The sequence below is a fragment of the Bubalus bubalis genome, chromosome 11 (assembly GCF_019923935.1).
Source record: "Bubalus bubalis isolate 160015118507 breed Murrah chromosome 11, NDDB_SH_1, whole genome shotgun sequence".
NCBI lineage: Eukaryota > Metazoa > Chordata > Mammalia > Artiodactyla > Bovidae > Bubalus > Bubalus bubalis.
Window position 1 is genome coordinate 19025174 of NC_059167.1, and position 22863 is coordinate 19048036.

The following is a 22863-nucleotide window of genomic DNA, read 5'->3' on the forward strand; positions in this document are numbered from 1 at the left end:
AGGCTTCACATGTTTGCCTTTGAATTTTTCACACAAGCCAACATTTCAGAAAAGGTCCTTCACCCAGAGCCTCAGCTCACCCATATGGCACCTTTGTGTAAAAGTAGAAAAAGATCCCCTGGCTGGGCAGACATTTATAAATGATGCCCCTTCTGGTGGGTTACGAGGCACATTCTGGATCTCAGCTCTCTTCTGTCCCCTTGGCAGGTGTCCCTGCGTAGGTAATAACACATGCCACCTCTGAGAGGCTCTACCATCATCATTTATAAAATACACAGTCCTCAGCTGAGAGGACCTCTCCCCTTTTATGGCGGCGGGGTGGGGGGAATGTCCTCCCAAAGCACAGAATCGACTTGGACAATATTTCAAAATGACTCTTTCTTATTTTTATTCCATTTGATTTGGTCTCAAAGAGGGCTGGTTTTTTTTTGTTTTTGTTTTTTTTTTTTTTTATCCATATTTTCGAGTGTGACTCAGGGTAGAACCACTGAACCCAGAGTTCCTGGGGGAATTTGCTGCAAATTTCTAGTAGGTGGAGGCAGTCAACTGGGTGGATGGAGGCAGACCTCCCTGGGAATTGGGGGGCAGCTGAAGGGAACAGATGAGGAGCTAGGGATCTGCTCTCTTTTACACGCGGAAGTGGAGCTGGGTCTAACCTGTATGAAGGTTCATGCGCAGTGCCTGTCAGTATTTAAAAATCACCTGCCCTTTGACCTACCAATTCTGTGGCTAGAGAATTTTATCCTATAAATAAATATGGACTCCCAGTGGGTAAGGTTGTCCATTGTGGCATTGTTTGTAACAGCAGCAGCAAACAGAGAATAGAAGCAACCAGTAGGTCTTTTGGCAGGGGACTAGTTAACCATAGAATACATTCGTAAAATAGAATAGTATTTTGTCCTTTAAAAGAATGAGTAGGAGAAAAAAATGGAAAGACATCCAAGCTATATTGTTTAGTGGAAAGAAAAAAGCAAATTGCCCAACATTATGTATAGTCCTCTTTGGGCAAACCTTGGTGAAAACTGATAATCAATTTGTCCATCCTGGGCTGAATCTCTTTAAATTTATGGAAACTGGAAGATTGAGTTTATGTTGGAAAAAAACAAATGAGTGACCCAACCACCCTTGGCACCCTTCCACCACCCAGTCCCCATGGCTGCCAATCCTTTCCTCTGTCTTCCCTCCCAGCCTCCTGGTGTGGGTTCTCCTGAGTTCCGCTCGACAGGCTCTAGGGATGCAGTTATGTCTGTGATTCTTGGAGCCTCCCTTGGGCTCCACCATCAGCCAGTCGAGTCCTCTGGGGAGAGAGAGACAAAGAGTTCCCCTGATTTGTGAGAGATGGGGCATTGGCCTGGAGCAGAATTGTCTCAAAGCATGAGTTTCCTTCCATCTCAGACCTTTCCATGCCTGATAAGGAGCTGCCACAAGCAATTTGTCATGCCAGCACCCGGATTGCCCCTCCTGTCTTCCTTTGTGATCCTGCCTGAGTCCAGCCAGTGGTGGGCAGCTTTCAGCTAAAAAAAAAAAGGCCACGGTGGAATGTGGCTTAGAGTTGTCCTTGACCCCAGGTCTTCAGAGCTGAGAGTTTTGTCAGGAAACCAGGTCAGGGTAAGGGGCGGGGGATCCACTCAGGAAATTTGAGGGACTTTGGAGCTGATCTCAGCCAGGGTTGCAGAACCATCCACTTCTGGTTCAGCCCTACACAGCCCAAAGCTCATGCGTGACATCGCAGGGCGGGGAGTGGGGAGCCGATGGTGCCTTCTGTGAAGTCATTTGTTCTTGGGCTAAATTATACACTGATGGAGTACTCCCCAGGCCTGCTGTCCTCTTCCCATCTCCCTCACTGTGAATATGCCATCCTGCCCATGTTTCTTTACTACTTGCTGAAAATAAAAATGTGTCTGTGTGGGGGTGGAATGAGGCTGAGAGCTGGGGTGAACTCTTTGGAATTTGAAAGCATTCTCAGCGTCCCTGGACCTATGTGTTTCTCACGCCTAGCATCATCCCTCCAATCAGTCTTGAATAAACATCTTGCAACCTCCTACTTGCCTGGGCGTCTGAAGGACAACACACACAGCATTATTTCTCTCCGCTGACTGACAATGGAGCTCAGTGTTCTCTGCATCTTGCGTTTGGCTGCAGGGGCAAATGCAAGGTGTTTCATGGCGCAGCCATCGCGGTTCAGGCAACGTGAAGACAGGCAGGGGCCTGGTGCCAGGGAGGGGCCTCCCCTGGACCATTGCCCCCAGGAATGGAGCTCTGTCCTTGCGAAGGGGAAGCTGAGCTGGCAAGAGAGAAAGGTGGATAGTAAATATCCATCAGAAGGCCCTGAAGAGTGGGGCAGATGTTGGGCAAAAGCCAGCTGATTGAGAAAGAGCCTTTTAACTTCACTGTTTTTTTTGAATAAGGAAAAAGGGCTGGGAGCAAACTTGTGTCCTTCTGGGTTAAATGCTCAGATAGTTTGCTTAGATCAGTTTAGCATCTTCTCGTTCCAGACCTTTAGGTCCTCGTGGTCTAGGACAGGCTTTGTTTTAGAAGTTGGGACACTGTGGCAAGGAATTAGGCAGTGAATTTCCCAAGGGGCGCCTGTGGTGAAGCCAAGGAAAGGAACCTGTGGGGAAACCTGTTGGAACTGGCGCCATGTTGCTCTGGGACTCAACAGGCACATCCGCCCTGGGGTCTCAGTAGGGCTCCTGGAATGTACCTGAGGCCTTGCCAGTCTCCTTCTGCTCCAGGACCCTTGGGGACCAGCATATCTCTTGCAGATTCCAGGGGTGATGGGAAGGAAGGCAGCCAGGAATAGGGTTCTGGTTCTTTCTCTTGCGTGTTTTTTTTTTTGGCTGCTGTTCAATGACTGGGCATGATTGACCAGGATAATCACCACCTCCCCCACATGTTATTGAGGGAACATGAATGGTCGGGCAGAAACCCTTGGGGGATGGTAGTTGAAGGTACGGCTCAAAGCAGAGCGTGCCACAGCCAGCCACCAAGCAAGTCTCAGGGACCCTCGTGGGGGTGCCTCCTAAGGGGACAGTCCAGGCCTGAGTCCTGCCTGCAGGGGCAGTGATGGAGCGGCCTGCTTTGCCCGCCTAGGGTGCTGTCCCTGCCGCACCGAACTGCCAGAACTCTACAGATGGGAGCGGGCCGCGGCCAACTTCCCCAGCTTTTGAAAATCCTGCATCTTAATTAGTTCCCTACTGCTTTTGTACATGGCCCACATTTTAATAGTCTCCGGGCTTCTTCCACCATTTGCTCTCTGATGTTCAGCTCGATTTCTCTTCTCCTCGAGACAGTCCCTCCGACTCCTCCGGCACCCTCCCAGCCCGGGAACAACTTACGGAACGCCGATGTGCCAAGCATGTAGCCTGAGATTGATGAGCCTGTCAGCTGGCTCCCTCTGGCCCCCCACCCCACACCCGCCTCCCCCTCTCCTCCTCACAGGGATGAGCTAGTGGAGGGTGGGGGGGCGGTGGGCGAGATGGGGGCACGCAGGGGAAGGACCCGTAGAGCCCCCAGCCAGGTGTGAGCCAATGGACAGCGTGACCTTCTCCCGGTCTGCAGAGGGGTCCGGCTGTGCCCTTCTGCGGGAGGAAGGACGCTGGGCTCCCCACCCCATCTGTCAGTGCTTATCTGTCCCTGTGCGGGGGGTTGCCTGAGCGTGGTACGGCTGAGAGAATGGATGCCTTCAAGTGCATCGGGGGAAATGACCAGTCATTTATCTCTTTCCTGCAGTGTCAAGAGCTGCAGCCATCCATTCTGGAGGCCGGCAACAGCAGCTTCTTCAGCTCTTGTTGGCCTCGTGAGCCAGAGAGAGGTGGGCAGGCCCCTCCAGCCCCCGCTTTGTGCCCTCCTGGTAGCCTGGGGACAGGCGCTGGGTCTGGGGAAAGGGGCCTGGGACTCTGGCACTGACCTGTGGGGCTCTGGGAGCCGGGGCTGGCCCAGGAATTGGGCAGCTGCTGGGAGTCGGCCGGGCTGTGTGCCTAGTGGCTGCAGGGATTGCACGACTGGTTTTGCAGTTGGGCTTGGCGGAGCCACGTTTAGAACATAGCTTGTGAGACTGTCTCCCTGTTATACCAGGGCCTGTGCCCTTGTATCTCTCCCTCCTGGAAGGTGCACAGTTTGAGTTCAGAGGCCCATTCAATACTTCATCTGTATCCCCAACACCCAGTACCTGACTTGGCACATAGTAGGTGGACAGCAAAGATTTATTAAAAGGATGAAGGAAAGAAAAGGGCCTCCTGGTCTCTCATCTCGAGCTTGAAGAATGTGGCTTGGTTCTCATCATGCCCCTTGCACAGAGGAGGGAGCTCGAGCGGGCGAAGGGGAGCCTTTAGAGCTGACCTGGCCTTCCCGTCCACTGCCCAGACTGGCCTGGGCAGTGGTGGGGGGGTTCTGTCCCGGCTTTACCATCTTGCCTGTCTTTGGTTTGAGCTCACAGGGGGGCCTTCAGTATGTTGAACACCTGTGCTCTGCAGGAGAAAAGGCCTCCAACAGGAATCACAAGACCAGCATTCAAGTCCCGACCCTTCCACCCCTGGCTGTGTGATTTTGAGCCGTCACCTACCACTCTGGCCTTGATTCTCCATCTGTGAAATGTGTATCATGGCAGCTGCTCTGCTTGTTTGATTTTTCCGAGAGTCCCGCTGGAAGGTGGGGCTGCAGGGTTTGGCAGATGTGAAGAGGCACCGCTGATGCCACCCCCACATAGCGCTGCTGGGTGGGCTGAGGGGACCTCAGCTGATGCTGTTCCTGTCCCCAGTGTGTGCTCGCTGCAGGCAGCTCACCGCCCAGCTGGCAGAGTGTGTGCCGTGTGGCCAGAATGGGAACACATTCTGCCTTACAGTCTTTAAAAGCCCAAGGCTAGCACCTTCTGTCCTGAGAAGACCTGGCATCTGGCTATGGGATCTGCCTTTCCCAGAACCACAGCTTGCCCAAGTTCACCCCTGTGTCCCAGGACTCGGTCCTCTGGCATCCGCTGCAGGGAGCACAAAGAAAAACTTGGAAGGCTTCCTCTATGTTTTACGAACACCTGTCATCCCATGGTGCTAGGCTGGGCCTGCCTGGCTGGGTCTTTTCTCCTGCCCTTGGCCTAGGCTGATCTGCCTTCTCCGAGAACCTCTCCTCTGTGGACTCGCCTTGGTGTGGCTTCATTCCTTTGCTCCTTGGCACTGGGCACCCATTCTCCACACCTGGCCTCTATCCTGATTCACTGTGTGGGGATGTTCCCTGCTCAGGGGTCAGGGGACTGCCCTCTGGATGTATCTAGCCACCAAGACATAGGCATCATGAGGACAGGGCCCTTTCCTAAGCACTGGCTCATTGGTGGTCCCCTCACGTCTACCTTCCTTCAGTTAATTTCAGAATGATCCTATTGAGATATATACATCATATTGTCACCCTTTGCTCGAAACTGCTGGTGTCTTCAGAAGCTGTTGTTGTTCTGCTCAGTCGTGTCTGACTCTTTGTGATGCCATGGACTGCAGCATGCCAGGCTTCCATGTCTTTCACTCTCTCCTGGAGTTTGCTCAAACTCATGTCCATTGACTCAGTGATGCCATCCAACCATCTCATCCTCTGTCGTCCCCTTCTCTTTCTGCCCTCAATCTTTCCCAGCATCAGAGTCATTTCCAATGAGTCAGCTCTTCGCATCAGGTGGCCAAAATACTGGCGCTTCAGCGTCAGTCCTTCCAATGAATAGTCAGGGTTGATTTCCTTTAGGATTGATTGGTTTGATCCCCTTGCAGTCCAAGGGAGTAAGCATTCTTGCAGAGGCCTACACAGCCCTTCAAGGCCCCAGCACTCTCTGAACTGGGCTCTTGCTCTCCCCCCCGGCTCACTGTGCTCTGGGCAGACAGACCCCAGCTTCAGAGCCTTTATGTGCTAGCTCCTTTGCCTAGAACATCGTTTCCTGACGAGCAGTGTGGCCCCCTCCCTGCTCCTCAGGTTAGTGCTTTCCAGACCACATTTATTTTATTTATTTATTTTTTTTTTTGGATGATTCAGCGTTTTTTTTTTTTTTTTAATTTTATTTTATTTTTAAACTTTACATAACTGTATTAGTTTTGCCAAATATCAAAATGAATCCGCCACAGGTATACATGTGTTCCCCATCCTGAACCCTCCTCCCTCCTCCCTCCCCATTCCATCCCTCTGGGTTGTCCCAGTGCACCAGCCCCAAGCATCCAGTATCGTGCATCGAACCTGGACTGGCAACTCATTTCATACATGATATTTTACATGTGGACCCACCCTCCCATCACTCCTGATGTTCCAGATTCCCCTATCGCTGTCCCCCCACCCCCTCTTTGTTTATCTCCAAAACGATGATTACTATCTGCCATTCTATGGGTCTTGCTTGTTTATTTTCTGTCTTGTTTCTATGCCACTAGAATATAACTTCTACAAGGGCAAGAATTTCTGTCTCTTGTTCATAGCTGTGTCCTCAGCACTTAGAACAGAGCCTGGTATACAGTAAATGCTCAATAATTACTTGTCAAGTGAAAGAATAAAGCATGGGCTCTTCCATGTGGTTCTGCTATGACCTCCAAATCTTCTGGATGCATCCCCCTTTCGCACCCCCACCCCCCAAATTGGAGCAGCATCTCAGCTCCGAGCCGAGTCCCACCCTCAGCCTCCTCTGTCTTCTGCTCCATACTTGGCTTCTTTGCTTCCACTCCCCCTGGGCCCATGTCCAGGTTGGGGGAGCTGTGTCTCACCACATCTGATGGTCTGAGTGTATTAGAAGGGGAGTTTTGCTTAGAAGTGCAAGGAGAGGGAGACTTTAGGAGGTGAAAAAGAGGGGCTCTCATGAACCGAGCATCTCCCTGTGCAGCCCCTCTATGTCTGTGATCTCATCTGGCCCCATAACAACACTGGGAAGTGGACTGTGTTCTGCAGATGAGGAGACCAAGGCCAAGTGTGCTGTGAGGGTACGAGACCTGAGATTTCACCCCAGACAGTGATCAGTATTCTTGCACCTTCCAGTGATCCGTATTCCCTTGAACCATTTCATCACTCCATCCAGTCCCGCTGTCCTTCCCCCCCTCACCTTCCCGCTGCTGCTGCTAAGTCACTTCAGTTGTGTCCGACTCTATGCGACCCCATATATGGCAGCCCATCAGGCTCCCCGTCCCTGGGATTCTCCAGGCCAAGAATACTGGAGTGGGTAGCCATTTCCTTCTCCAATGCATGAAAGTGAAAGGTGAAAGTGAAGTCGCTCAGTCGTGCCCGACTCAGCGACCCCATGGACTGCAGCCCGCCAAGCTCCTCTGTCCATGGGATTGTCCAGGCAAGAGCACTGGAGTGGGGTGCCATTGCCTTCTCCAATGCATGAAAATGAAAATTGAAACTGAAGTCGCTCAGTCGTGCCCGACTCAGCGACCCCATGAACTGCAGCCCACCAGGCTCCTCTGTCCGTGGGATTTTCCAGGCAAGAGCACTGGAGTGGGGTGCCATTGCCTTCTCTGCACCTTCCCGCTAAGTTCTATCAACTTGGTTGGTCCACTAACCAGCAGAGTGGTGAGTTTCCTTCAGCAGTGTGGGTGTTTTCCTGTGTCTCAGAGGTGGGAGATTGCTTATCTGTGGTGCCAACCTCTGGGTCCTGCTTCCAGGGGCTCATCCTTGCGTGTTGGCAAGGGGTGAGGGGGTTGGCAGAGCAGAGGGTGGGGGCCACAGGCCTTCTGGGGGGCATGATCAGTCCTCCTGTGGTGTGGATATCCTGGGCTTCTAAAACAAGTGGTAACAAGGACCTACAGGGTGCAGCCTGGGTGATGGGTCCTCATTGTGAACCTCATCTATTTTGAGCTTTATGAATCACAAAGCAGGGAGTCAAATGCAGCCAAGAAAATGGCACCCCTAAGGAATGAGCAGATGGACTCCGGGGGCCCGCCACCATCTCAGGAAATCAGGGCTTCAGTCCCTTCCAGTCTCCTCCCCCGTGGGGTGAGTGATAGCAATCCCCTCCTCCTCCTTCCCCGTGAGCCTGAGAGTCTGGTGGGCATAAATGAAATAATGATTCTTAAGCATTTTGTTCCTTGTATAAATCCAAGGAAATGTGATGAGCTTAACTCCTCAAAATAATAAGCAACCAGAATAGAAGACTGCCCGTTTGTATTTTTTAAAGAAACTAGAGTCAGGTGGGGAAAAAAAAATCTGAGCACTCATGATGCAGCAGGAGGACTGTCTGCCATTGTCTGTGGGATTTCTCCCTCCTTTGCACCATGGCTCTATCTCCAGGCTCCTGCGTCAGAGAGAGCCCGTGATGGATGGACGGATGGATGTGGCTTGTCGGGGTGTTTCACCACGATTTCCCTTGGGGCAGCCTGTCTGTCGGCAGAGCACAGCCTCCCCAAAGATGGTATCTCTTGCAAACTCGACAGCTAACAGACAGCTCCCCTCTTTGTATATTTCCCCAAAGAAGAACTGTCTTAATCTGTTTTTTATATGGCATATTTTATTATAATCCATATATGACTTGCAGGTTCCCAGTCCTCCATTCCGAGCCAAAAAAAAATGCACGAGGAGTCAGAGGCTCCATGAGTCCGTGACATCCGAGCGTTAGCATTTTTAAATGACCTGGGATTTAATTACTCACCGTGCTCCCATGTTGCACTTTTGGGTTCGTCTTGCCTGCATCCTGTTAATGAGCTCAGTGGCTCCAACAGCCCAGTGGAAGCCTTGCATTTGGTGCGTTGGGTGGCAGGCTTGGGGCACCTATGTCAAAAGTCTGTGGCTTTGATCTTTACCCGAGAGGATGGCTGCTCCGTCCACAGCCCTGGAGAGAAGTCATTGCTCTTCACTGGTGATTTTTTTTGTTTTGTTTTGCTTTTATTTGTGCTTTTCTTTCTTTTTCTTTTTTAAAAAGACTTCTAGGCTTCAATCCTTGTTTGTCTAAGAGGTTTTTTCTTATTTGGAAACCGATTTGCTTCGGTTTGCACAGAAGCTGTCTCTGGTGTGATGGATCGTGCTGGAAGTCACCCAAGGAGTATCTCTGTTCCCAATTAGAAGTGGAGGCAAAGCTGCCTATGGGGGCCCGGAGAGGCGGCTGGCTTGGGTGACAGCTGCTGCCGCTCTGCAGAGAGTAACGATCCGTGGGTTTATGTCCATGTGTATAAAATCAGGCTAATTTAAAGATGAATTATGTGTGTGTGTTTTAGACCATTTTCTTTTAATGTTAGGTGTTTGATGGCTCCTGTCAGGTTATGTGGTCCCCAAATTTGCTTGAGGATCAAAATGAATACGCTTTTAAAAAATTATTAAACCCTATATCCAGATGAACCATATTAGAATAAAACTGAATCAATGATGTCCCTACGGGCTGCGTAGGGAGCGTGTCTAGGACGTGCATTGTGCAAGAGCTTGGACCTGTTACTTTATTTTGCCTTCATGCTGGGACCTCCTGTGGTCCAGAGGCAGGGAGTGTACCCTCTGCTACCTTATGGGGAGGGCACTGTCTAGCCTGTCACTCTGACCTTGCAGGCCTTACCCATAGTGCTTTGAAACCAGGTTTGCCAGGGGTCAGCTAGAATGCTGTTTGGGAATGGCTCTCAGATGGGTATCAGGTAGACAACGCTAAGAACTGTATTTAAAATGTCCTCCCGGTTTTGAGAAGCAAAATTTTAGCAAATGTTGCTTTTAATGCTATACACCTGTAGTGTTTCATAGGGTAACCACCAGTCACGTGTGGCCATGGGACACTTGAAACGTGGCTAATCTGCATTGAGTTGTGCTGAAACTGTAAAATGCACACTAGATTTCCAAGATTTAATGTGAATGAAATAATGTAAAATATCATGGTAATATAAAATATGGATTACATGTTGAAGTGATAATGTTTTGGATATATTGGGTTAGATAAAATGTATGTTAAGACTAATTGTACCTGTTGCTCTTTGCTTTTATAAATGTGGCTACTAGAAAATTTAAAATTACATGAATGGCTTGCATTATATTTCTGTTTGACAGTGTTACTGTGCCATTAAGTCAGAATCATTCAAACTTCAATGATAATAACAAATAGCATTTGTAAGACACTTAGAACACCCGGGCTCTTTACATATATGATCTAATTTTGAATCTTAAGTTTTAAATAGGAAAAAGGGTGAGGAAAAAAATTGATAGCCTCTTTTCCCCACTGTTTCACACACTAGTTTTTGTGGGGATCTTTTCAGAGTTTCTTTATGGGGTATATTACCACATTTAATTCTCATGCTAACACTATGAAATAGATACTACGATAATTCCCATTTAACATATAAGGAGACAGGGACTTAGAGGTTGAAGTAACCAGCCTGTGGTCCTTTGGCTAAAACATGACAGGGCCAGGGATTGACATCAGGGGTTTCTGAGAGCAGAACATCTATGAGCCGATTAAATACTTTGGAAAATTTCTCTGTGACCCTGGGAAAGTCTCTATGTCTTTCTGGGCCCCACATTTCTCATGAAGTGATTGGACTCTGGATGCTGTTGGGGGGATGCTTCTAGCTCTTCAAATGTAGGAGAGCCCATTCAACTCTTCCCATTTTGCTTCTCTTCTCCCTCTTGCTTCTGACCTTGTGCCCATCTCGGAGGGCCAGGACCAGAAGACCAAGAGGGTGGATTGAATGATCAGAAAGCAGGATGGAGGAATAGCGGGGGAGGAAGAAGGAGCAGGGGGAGGAGGAAGAGAAAATTTCCTAGCGATGGAGAATTCTGTGAGTTCAGTACTGTTGTGCTGAGTGAACACCCATAGAGATGTTCACATAGAATACAGTCAAAGACCTTGACACAGACCTGCCCTCGGCCTCAGCAAAGGTCTGCCTTTTATCTTGAAATATGAAAACTGTGGAGAGGGTCTAGGAATGCAGTGAACATGCACGAAGGTTTGGAAAAAGACTTTTCATGGAAGGACCAGATAGAGGCAAGGTGAAGTTCATACAGACTAGCAATTAGAAGAATGGGTTCTGAGGCAGACTGGGGATAAGGCGGGATTTTGCCCCTGACCAGCTTTCTGATACTGGGCAAGTTCTAAGTCTCCCTAAGCTGCAGCATCCTTATCTTGAAATGGGATGATAACTGTACTCACCTCTCGGGTGGTGGGGATTAAGTGATACACGGCAGTAATATCTGACACAGTATGAGTGTTTACTACCTACCAGGCATTCTGCCACATGTAGATTGTGTTTATCTTCCCTTGTAGTTCAGTCGGTAAAGAGTCTGCCTGCAATGCAGGAGCCCCTGGTTCAATCCCTGGGTCAGGAAGATCCCCTGGAGAAGGAAATGGCAACCCACTCGAGTATTCTTGCCTGGAGAATCCCACGGACAGAGGAGCCCGGCAGGCTACAGTCCATGGGGTCGCAAGAGTCGGACACGACTTAGCGACTAAACCGCAACCACCGGGCATTCTGCGTGTGCACAAACACATCAGTGCTTGTTGGGGCTGAGACTGCAAACTACTGCTAATACAATGAGTGGGGCTCTCATCACCATCTTTACTGCGTCTAGGAAAGATCATTTGGCTGCATTCTTGTCCTGCTGAGTGGCTCCTGGTGAAGTTACTTAACTTTTCTGAGCCTCGGGTGACTCGTTTATAAAATGAGATAATTAAAGCAGATGATCTGTAAGGCCTTCTCAACTGTAAAATACTGTGCGGTTCTGGAAATAGAATTTATTTAGTGTTGAGAAGGCTGAGGGGGATACTAAAATATGGACTTCATATATATATAAATATATATATATATATATGATTCTTATAAGTTTGAAGGATGGTGAACAGCTGTTCTCTTTTGGCTGAGGACAGGGCATGAGGCAACACATTTTAATCGTTTGAGATTAGACATTTGGAAGACTTGGGAGAAAGACTAATGTATCACTGGAGCAGGCTCTAGAGCTGCACACTTTGAACTCATCAAGGCAGACGGTTGGCTATTTTTCTGACACTGAGACGTAACTTCATCACACAGTCCTTCCCTGAAGCCTTGATCTTAAATAGATACCCCACCCTCCACGGCCCCCAGCACCATATTCTTCCTTCACAGTTCACCGTGTTGTTTTCCTCCATAGCACTCATGACACTTTGCACATTTATTTTGTACTTTCCTGGTAGCTCAGACGGTAACGCATCTGCCTACAATGCAGGAGACCTGGGTTCGATCCCTGGGTCGGAAAGAATCCCTGGAGAAGGAAATGGCAACCCACTCCAGTACTCTTGCCTGGAAAATCCCATAGACTGAGGAGCCTGGTAGGCTACAGTCCATGCGGTTGCAAAGGGTCAGACACGACTAAGCTACTTCACTTCACTTCGTTTAGCACTTAATGTCTGTCCTTTTAGATTAAACCATGTAAAAGCTGGATTGGTCATTATTTGGCTCATCGCCTGTGTACCTGTTCTAGCACAGTGGTTCTCACATAGCAGGTGCTCAGTAAATGTTTGCAGAATGAATAGATGGGTGAATGAGTTTCAGGGGCGGTTGGCTTGGCGGTAGTGCTTCTTGATAGAAGTGAACCCTCTGCTTGCCTTTTTTGGTAAGAAAAATTCCAAAGACCTTACCTTTCCAGAATGTTAGATACTGTTTCTCCTTCCCATCATCATCTCCTGGGGTCTGATCACACGTGCGTGTGAGTTTCTTCAGTTTTGATGGGCTGCCGAGTGCCCTTCCTTGTAGGCTGGTCAGCCTGCATCTGGTTCTAGTGGAAGAGACAGAAGGGGTACGTGGGGTTTCATTTGAGGGAGAATAAAGCCCGAGGGCTTCCCTGGTGGCTCAGATGGTACAGAATCTGCCTGCAGTTTGGGAGACCTGGGTTCCATCCCTGGGTTGGGAAGATCCCCTGGAGGAGGGCATGGCAACCCACTCCAGTATTCTTGCCTGGAGAATCCCCATGGACAGAGGAGCCTGGCGGGTTACAGTCCATCGGGGTCACAGAGAGTTGGACATGGCTGAGTGACTGAGCACACCCATACAAAGCCCAGTGGAACATGGCTTGGTTGTGTTGACTCTTTCCATTTGCTCCCCCAGATCTGCTTTTTGTCCTTCTTTGCACTGACCTGTGCCCCCGGAAGTTGACCTCAGTGGCTTTCTCAGTGAAGTTGCCTTGACCTCTGGCTTCCGGTTGAGGTTGGCCAATGGAAGGACGGAGCAGGAAGACCAGGGAAGGAGAGAGCGGTTGGGCGTGTGTGCCTGGGTTCTCTGGCCCACAGGCTCACAGAACTCCTACATGAGAGCTTGCCCAGGCTCTCTCCAGGTCTTGCAAACATGCTCTCTCTGTCTCTCCAGGAATAGCAATGCTCATAACTCCCAACTGTTAACTCCCCTGGGTGCTTCCCCATTCCTGTCCCCTTGTTCCTGTCTGCTTTTCTGTGAATAGTCCCCACACTGGACTTCATACAGATGGGCCATTCGTTCCCCCGGCCATTTGCTGGGGCACCTCACCCTTGTGGTCTTGCACCATCTTTCCTGATAGAAGGTTGGGACCATGCGTCTAATTGCAGGGTCTGGGGGTATGAGGTACAGGGTCCAAAGAGAGGGTTGGAAGGATATTTTGTAGTTAATCTGAGTGCGATCACCTGTTCCTGAGGTTTCTGTTTTTAATGAAACAACAACGACAACAAAACTGACCAGAAGACCTCCACCCATCCTCTGGGTAGGAGATGGGAGGACTTCTCGAGAAAGGGGGTTCAGTGTCTCTCTCTGGTTTCTCTCATGGGCAGGGCTGGCTCTGGTTGCCACTGCTCAGGTGACCCCATGACCTCCAGCCCCAGGAAGCCAATCAAACTCTGATGTCTTCAGAACACACGGCCCGACTTGCAGGCACTGCAGCTCCTGGCTGCTGATTGGGGGCCTGTTAGGCATCCGCTCTTTCATTCTGTTTCTTCCCTGGGCTTCAGAGGCCTTTACTTCCCCGGTGAGTTGATTAGAACAGCCTCTCTGAGGTTGAAATAGCTTTTCACGGAGCAGACTGGAGCTGGGCAGCCAGCATGGCCGCGGGGAGGTCATGGAGTTGACAGATGAGAGTTGGCATGGAGGGAGAGGATAATAAGGCTTGAGGCCAACATTGGTGCACCGCTTTAGAGTTTTCAAAGTGCTTCAGTGTGAAGGAACACATTTATGCTCCACAAAATGGCCTGGTGGGGGGGCTGGGCATTGTCAACCTTACTTTGTAGGTGTGCAAAAAAGGGCTGGGGGTGGTCCTTGAGAGCCTTGCCCAAAGTCACAGGGTCAGAGAGTGGCGGAAGCAGGACAGAGACACTGCCCGTCTGACCCTGTGTCCATCAGGTGCCCCTCCTACCCAGCCTCCGCTGTCTCTGAGGGAGCAGGCAGGGCTGGGCTCTGGCTAGGAGACTGGGAACTGGAGATGGAAAAGCCGGACCCAACTTCAGTGTTTGTGTTCGACCAGGAGGAGAGCACGCAGGATGCCTCAAGTCCTTCTCAGATGCTGCGGCTCCTGCTTGCCCCCCTCTTGTCCCTCCTGTCCTGAGTGGGCCGACGCTGCTTTTCTATTTTTCAGAAGTGGAGCTGCCCCTGAAGAAGGATGGGTTCACCTCAGAAAGCACCACCCTGGAAGCCCTGCTCCGCGGTGAGGGGGTGGAGAAGAAGGTGGACGCCAGGGAGGAGGAGAACATCCAGGAAATACAGGTATTTCTGTGCTTGTGGGGTAGTGGGGGCCAGCTGGGAAGGGGGTGACCCCGAGCATCACTGCCCTGCCTCCAGAACTGCAGTCCCAAGTTGGGGCCTCCTCTCCAGGGCCAGGACTGCGTCTCCACTGCTCCGAGGCACCGTGGCTGGGAAGCTGGCCTCTGTCTCCCCGTTCATCCACTCAAAATGGAGTTTGGGAGCCTGTGTGTGCCAGGCACTGTGCTATGCCCTGGGGACACAGTGGTGAAGACGACTGACCGAGTCCTCTCCCTGGCAGGGCGCCAGCAGCAGAAAACTTGGGTGGACGGCAGCCAGCCTCCCAGGGAGCTCCCCCGCAACCCCTGCCTCACGCCCCATCCTCCTCCGCTCTAGTTCACTGGCCTCCTTGTCCTTCCCCGGCCCGCCACTCCTCCTTCAAGGCCAGTGTAGAAGTCACGCCGCCCCCTGCCTGGCAGGGTTGGTGGCTCCTGTCCTCGTGTGTCCACCACCCTCTGTGCACAACCCAGCTAAGGCTGTCACCAGGCAGGGTCACCAGGCAGCCTTATAATGGTGCACTCTGTTTCTTCTTTATGTTTCTTGAGTCTCCATTGTTGGCACAGCAAATTGTAATAATATTAATACAAATATGAAATACCAGTGTTTAATAATTAAGCATAATGAGATTATTAAAATTAAATCACGTTTATACTTTGCATTAAAATTTTATATTTTATGTTGTACATGTATATGGCTATAAAATTACATCTTTATTATTAATTTTGCATTCAATTTAATATTTATGTATTAATTTATTAGCATGGTAATTAAATGACTACCAGTTACATGTTTGGTTTGCTTTGTAAGGACCGCCAGCATGCGGATTCTGTCCAATTGGGGACTGGGCCTTCGTGTTCACCATTGTACCCTTGGGGCCTTGCATGAGTCCAGCAGAGTTAGGTCGCAATAAAGGCATTGAATGAGTCCATGAACGTGGCCTCCTCTGCAATTCCTGCCTTCAGATAAATATGTGCTAAGTCGCTTCAGTTGTGTCCGACTCTTTGCAGACCCCATGGACTGTGGCCTGCCAGGCTCGTCTGTCCATGGGATTCTCCAGGCAAGAATACTGGAGTGAACTGCCATTTCCTTCTCCAGGGGATCTTCCAGCCTCAGGAATCAAATCCTTGTCTTAAGTCTTCTGCAGTGGCAGACCGGTTCTTTACCACTAGCGCCACCTGGGAAGCCCCAAAAGAGAACAGGCTCTGTTCTATCTAGAGCCTGAGCAATTAATCACCAGGCTCCTCTGTCCGTTGAATTCTCCAGGCAAGAATACTGGATGGTCGAGTCTCTTCTGTTTGGTCGTCACAGCATGGCTTCTCAGAGTTACAGACCTACTAAAGATCCTTATTGATGCAAACCTTTATTTGTCTGACACACCTTGGAGTCATCTTCAGCCCTGTCTTTCTCCCATACCCAGTATGCGTGCATCAGGTGTCCTGTCCACTGCTCCCTTAACGCAAGTCCAGAGTGTAGCTCTTCTCCCCATATGTTCTGCTGCTACCCTGGTCCAGGCTCTCGCATCTCCCATCTGAACTGTTGCTGTTGGTTTCTGAGTAGCCCCTGCTGATGACTGACGGGGGCCTTCCCTGTGTGCAGAGCCCTGCACTGGCCCCTGTTCTCCCGAGTAAAAGTCATGTCCTGTCCCCTCCCTCTGACTAGCTGCTTCCTCGTGCAGGCTCACTGGGCTCCAGGCACCCCAATCTTTCGCTACTCACTCTTTTTTTTTTTTTTTTAATTTTTAAACTTTACATAATTATATTAGTTTTGCGCTACTCACTCTTACACCAGGCACGCTGCACCTCTGGCCGTGCTCTAGCTGCTTCCTTTGCCTGCAAAGTCCCCTCCCCAGACGTCTGCTCGGCTCTCACCCTCACCTTCTTCAAGTTCAGCCCCTGTCTCTTCTGCTCTGTGAAGTTTCCCCTGACTGCTGAATGTAATACCACATCGTGTGTCCTCCCCAGCCCCCAGCAGTCCCCATTCTCTTACTCTGCTTTCCTTTTCTTTTCCCCCAAAGGGTTTATCATCTAACATAACTTACAATTTACTAATTTATTATCCTATTGTTTGTTTTCTGTTTTTGTTTCCAGCAGAATGTAAACTCTTCGAGGGCAGAAATCTCTTGTCTATCTTGTTTGCACCTCTTTTGTATCTCAAAGCCTAAACAGTGTCTGGCACATAGTAGTTCAATTCCGTTCAGTTCAGTCCCTCAGTCATGTCTGACTCTCTGCGACCCCATGGACTGCAGTAGACGCACAATAAATATTCATTGCGTGGATGCACGAGTGAACAGATTCCTGTGAGTTGCCATCCCCCGTCCATCCCCTCTCCATGTCCTGCTTTAATAGCTGACTTTTCATCCCCAAATGCAACTCTGCTTGTACCACACCCTTGTTTAAAAAACTCGGCCTAACACGCTTTTGTTTCCTGCTAAATAAATGCAAAATGATGAGTGTGATCTTCTTGGGCCTCCTCTCTTGGCTCCTAACCTAGTTTTCAGGCTTATTTCCCACGATTCCTTTACTCCTTCTGTTCTCCAGCCTTCTTCCCTCCGTGCCTCTGGTCATGCTGTGCCCTTTATCTGGCGAGCCTTTTCTTCCATCGCCACGTGTACAAATTCCTCCCATCTATTAGGCTCAGCCCCAATAGCACCTTCCCCGTGAAGCCTTTCTTGATCACACCCACCCCCTAGTTCTCTTTTTACCCCTGGCATTTAGAGCACCTAGTATTTTCTTTTTCTTCCTCTGCTTTTTTTACTCTTCATGTATTATACCCCATTTTTTGGACTTTTAGGTCTTTGAAGTCACCGTCCGTCCATCTGTAACGCCAGTTAAGAGTATTTTTGCACAGTTAGTGTAATTTGACCAAGTCAGTGAAGGGACAGAGCCATTGCCCAGAAGTCCTGATGCTCCAGTGATAGGCAGCCCCTTCTTTTTTGGGCTGGAGATGAGTTTGAGTCCTTCTCGGGCAGCATTAGGCCAGTGTGCAGCTTGTCATTGTTGAATCATCACCATCGCCCTCATCCCTGATGTAAACTGAAAGCCTACTGTGTGCAGAGCATGGGGCTGCCATCCGCTGTGCTAGAAGCCAAAACCAGGACCAAAAGCCAGATGAGTGTACATGTTTTTATTGACTTTGATTGTTAAAATAAAGTATGCATGTGGCAAAGGAACCGTTTTGTTCATTTTCCTTTCATTCATTCATTCCACCAAAATTTATTGAGGGCCTCCTCTGAGCAGGCATTGTGCTGGGTTCTGGGCAAACAGGGAAACCAAGGAGAGACCTGTCCCCACCTCTTGTGCTTGTGTTCTAGTGTGACGTATAGATGGAAAGCAAGTAAACGAGTCAAACAGCTGCCTTTCAGGATAAGCGTCATGAAAAGAACAGAGCGCCAAGGCTCCGTCTAAAGGAGGGACAGATTCTAGGTGGTGTCCTAAGGCAGACAAGGGCTCTCCCCCAGTCCTGTGGGAGGAGGAGGTGTCAGCAAAACGAGGGACCTGTGGAAGGGCTTTCTGGGAGGAGGAATGGTGCTCTTGAAGTTCTCATGATAGATCTGAGCTCATTGCATTGAAAGAACAGAGGCTGGTGCAGCGTGCCAGGGAGGGAAGGGCCCAGGATGGGACTGGAGAGGCGGGCAGGGCCAGACCTGGAAGAGACTCATGATTTCATGGGACATGAAAAAGCAATCCGTTCGAGGGGTTTTAACCAGGGCAGTGAATTTGTGTTTCCTGAAGACCTGTCTGGCTGCTGTGTGGAAAGGAGACTGGATGCAGGGCCTGCAGTGGAAGGAGGGGAATCAGCTAGGAGAATTTTGCACTGTTCCAACCAGTGATACTGGAGTCTTTAAAGAAGAATTCCTCTGAAATGCAAAAAAAAAAAAAAAAAAAAAAAAAAAAATTCCTCCTTTTTAAAAAAAGCCAAAAAGCACAATCACAAATGATCATTACCATCACTGTAAACATTGTTTAGAGTCTCAGGGAGAAAAGTTATTTGAAAATGTGTTTGTTTTCCAAGTAATACCCTTGGCCAGGGAATGTAGGTATGTCACGGGGGGGGTGAGCTGCATCCCTAGCTGGACACAACTGCCCTGCTCTCCTGGTACAGGATGCCCCTCTGCTTCCTGAGCTCTGAATACGAGTTCTGTTTGTGAGGAGCTCCTGGCTCCTTCTGTGCTTTCTGGTGTCAGGGCCATGTTGCAGGAAACGCAGAAGCACGGGAAACGCCGCTGTCACATGTGAGGCCCGAAGCTCAGACCAGAGGTTCTAGAGATGCAGGGAGGCTGATGGGAAGAGGGAGGGAGAAGTCAGTTTCCTCCCAGACGTTGAGACTGTGCAGTGTGTCTGGGGACAAGTGCAACGGCCCTCCCCAGCTTTTGCCTTCTAACCCAGAGTCTATATGGTGGGTAATAAATGCCTTCATAATAAAACAAATTCGAATGGAGTCAGAATTGCACTGAGATGCCAGAGGCAATGACCTTTAAAGTCAAGACACTCAGAACTTACCATGATTAAATGACTTTCAACACCCAGAAAGTTTGCAAGGTGGCTCTACAAACAGCAAGAGCACATCTTGTATTTATGCCACATCTTTTCACTGAAGGCTGCAGAGCACCTGACTTGTCACTGTCCCACCGGTCTTCCCCCTGATGGTTCAGGAAGCCAAGGCGCAGAGAGGCTGGGCTGCTTGCGCTGGGCCGAGACCAGCATCCCCGAGCCGCGGGCCACAGATTGTGTCCAGTTGCTGCTGCTGCCGCTCTATAGGTGTCTAAGGTTGGCTCAGAGAGCCTCAGTGCTCTCAGCTGATGGTTTCCCATATGAACCTGGTAGAGAAGCCAGAGAAGGATTTACTATACCTGTTTTGCGTTCTTTGGGAGAATTTGGTTAATTAGCAATATCCTGACCACAGTGATGGGAATGGAACGCTCTGACAAGAAGGCAGTGGGAGAAGGCCACTGGAAACTCACCCCTGGGCTTCCTGCATTGAGGGCAAGCCAAGGGCATGGCCCAGGAGGCCACCTGAACAGTGAGGGTGACACTAGGAATCAGTGCCGTGCATGCTGCCTTCTAAGCCTTTTCATAGCTTGTGTGATTGTCGCACCATCCCCACAGGATGGGTGGATGCTGGTGTCCTGTATACCTTGGCGCCGCCCACCTTTCCAGCATCGTCTTCTGCCAGTCTCCCCGAGCCGCTGAGCGCTGGCCACACTGGCCTCCTCGTGCTCCCTGGACAAGCTGTGCTCACCTCCCTGCTTCTGGGTGTCTGCTCGTGCTGATGCCTCTGCCTGGAATACTTTCCCTCCTCTTCTCCCCTCAGTCCTTGTTCCCAAGGTTAGTCCCTGTTCATCCTTTACATCTCAACACCCTTTGTTCACTTCCCCAGGTGAGCCCTACCTGACCTCAGATAAGGTAAAGTTTCTTTCTAACAGCCTCTCACAGCGCCTTGAACTTGTTTGCCGCTGTTTTCATAGCAGTTATAATTATATGGTTATGTATGCTGTTTGAATCTGTTTTCCCTGCATTAGGCTGGAGAGTCCACTGGGGCCAGGTCTGTAGCCACACTGTGGCTGATCTAGGACAGCTCCTATCTTGCAGTCAGCCCTAGATAAATGTTTGTTGATTGACTGAATGAATGAGTTCCTATTTTGTAACTGGGGAAACTGAGGCATGAAGCAATGATGACTCTCCCAGGGTCACACAATCAGCTTACAAAGAAGCTCCTAGGACCCCTGACATGGAATCCATGGGCTCCCCTTCCCCTTATCCCACTTCTACCCTGGGGGAGGGGAGGCTGGTCCTCTGCCATAGTCTCTTATCCCTCCCTTAAACCTGGAGATACAGGTTTCCATTTTCTTGCCTCCCACCAAGTGAGGGAGGTGCTCAGGTCCTCTAAGAAGTATCATAGTATGCCTTGGAATTCTCAGACACAAGAGCTAGGAGAGAAATGGAAACACTGAGCTGATGAACCTGACCTTGCTTTGGTTGTGGATTCTGCTACATAATCTTGAGCAGTCGAAACGGTTTTCAGCCTCAGTTTGTTTACCTGTAAGATGGAAGTTGGCTTCTCTGCTGCAGTATGACTTGCAGGGCTGTTGGAGAGAGAGAATTAAATTGAAGCTCTATTACAATCCATTTCTCTTAAAAGAAATAACAATGGGAGATGAGGAATAACACATGCATGTCAAATTCTGGTCAGATGGATAGGAAGTTACTTGTTTTCATCAAACTAGGCAGCATTCCAGAATGTCAGGGAAAGGAGAGGTGTATTTTCGTATCTTTGAGGTGGCCCTTGAGGGACAAAAGGAAAATTACATAAAAGTAAGCTTTGGAAAAGACCCTGATGCTGGGAAAGATTGAAGGCAGGAGGAGAAGGGGAGGACAGAGGATGAGATGGTTGGATGGCATTACCAACTCAATGGACATGAGTTTGAGCAAGCTCCAGGAGTTGGTGATGGACAGGGAGGCCTGGAGTGCTACAGTCCATGGGGTCGCAAAGAGTTGGACACGACTGAGTGACTGAACAGAACTGAAGTTTTGACCAGACATCTTGGGCCTACATAGAAGAGTATCCTTACTAGAGTATTCTCTTTTTAGAAAACACTTTGGGGGCAAAAAGTGTTGAAAAGTTTGGTATTCTGGGAGGACTTGGCTGGAAGGGTCTTGGGAGAGAGAGTCGGTACAGCCAGGAGATCCAACTCCTGGCCAGCGTTTTGGAGGCCGAGCCGCAGCAGCATCTTCACTGTGCTAAAAAATAACAACAAACACAACCCCCTCCACGTTACCCTCTGAGGATTTTCTCCTTTGTGCTTTATTTCTCAATGCTTCTATTTTCTTCTTATTTCAGAGGGTTTTAGAAAATGATGAAAATGTAGAAGAAGGAAATGAAGAAGAGGATTTAGAAGAGGATATTCCCAAGCGGAAGAATCGGACCAGAGGACGGGTAAGCTGGGGATGCCAGGAGGGAGGGAAGAGATAAGAGAGGTGAGGGGCCTGCCAGACAACTGGACCCCAGATTCAGAACCCCACTGCAGCTGGATAGGGAGTGTATCCATGGTCTTCCTTGCAGAACACCCAGAGAGGAAACTGCCAGAAGAGCTCTGGTCCCAGGTGGTAACCTGCCAGAGTTTAGAGCTGGCTAGAGGGAGAGACGGAGAAGGCAATGGCAACCCACTCCAGTACTCTTGCCTGGAAAATCCCATGGATGGAGGAGCCTGGTGGGCTGCAGTCCATGGGGTCGCGAAGAGTCGGACATGACTGAGTGACTTCACTTTCACTTTTCACTTTCATGCATTGGAGAAGGAAATGGCAACCCACTCCAGTGTTCTTGCCTGGAGAATCCCAGGGATGGGGGAGCCTGGTGGGCTGCCGTCTCTGGGGTCACACAGAGTTGGACACGACTGAAGCGACTTAGCAGCAGCAGCAGCAGAGGGAGAGAAGTGGCAGAGGGCACAGCGAGGGGATGGGGAGGGTGAGAGTGAGGTGTGGGCGAAGGTAGAAGATGAGGAGAATGTGACTGCTGGCCCCATTCCTCAGTCATAGAAGAAGGCTGAAAGTGTCCTGTCCCTAGGGCTGCCCCGGTCTCACAGGTACTGCTTTGGCATACCTTTCACCAGGCAGAGAGCAGAAGCATACTGGGGAAGCATGGCGGGGCCATAGCTGATGGCAGCTGTGGTAAGTTTTGGAGGTGCGTGGGCCTGGAATGCGGCAAGAAAAGGCCAGAAGCCTGAGGAATAGCAGATGGGAAATCCATGGTGGACGGAATAAAAATATGAGGCTGACCCTTGGGGGGAGGGAGCCAAATGTGAGTGGCGCTCTCAGGCGTTTGGGGTGGTCCTCCAGAGTCCTCACGCTCAAGGCCCAAGGGGTTGTCTGTGGTCACCTTCAGGGGTCTGCAGGAGTATCTGAAAATAACCCGGTGGAGCGGGCGTTGTGGGGATGAGCTGCCACTTTCCGTCTGGAGAATTAGTGCTCTGAGGCCGGTCTGGCTCCTTCGGGCTCTGGATGGATGGTTACTCCTTCCCCGGATGAGAGGCTGGTCCTAGATGTCCTCTGGGCTTGGGTCAAATGGTGATTATGGCAAGGCTGTCTATTCCCCGTGGCTCTTGAGTCTGAGTATACATCAGAATCATCACGAGAGCCTATCGAAATGCAAATTTGCAGGACCCACTCCCAGAAGTTGTGATTTAGGAGGTGCGGGGTCGGGCCTGGAAGACTGTATTGTAAGC

The 22863-nt window shown here is 50.0% G+C and overlaps 1 protein-coding gene across 7 annotated transcripts in view; it reads left to right on the forward strand.

Annotated features, from left to right (window-relative positions):
- DPF3 (double PHD fingers 3) overlaps positions 1–22863 on the forward strand; it is a 290669-nt gene that overhangs the window by 141421 nt on the left and 126385 nt on the right. For all 7 annotated transcript variants that reach the window (XM_044924773.2, XM_025295255.3, XM_044924771.2 and 4 more), the window contains exons 4-5: positions 14482–14609; positions 21483–21578. In XM_044924773.2, the coding sequence (XP_044780708.1) occupies positions 14482–14609; positions 21483–21578 (224 nt within the window). The remainder of the gene's footprint in view (positions 1–14481; positions 14610–21482; positions 21579–22863) is intronic.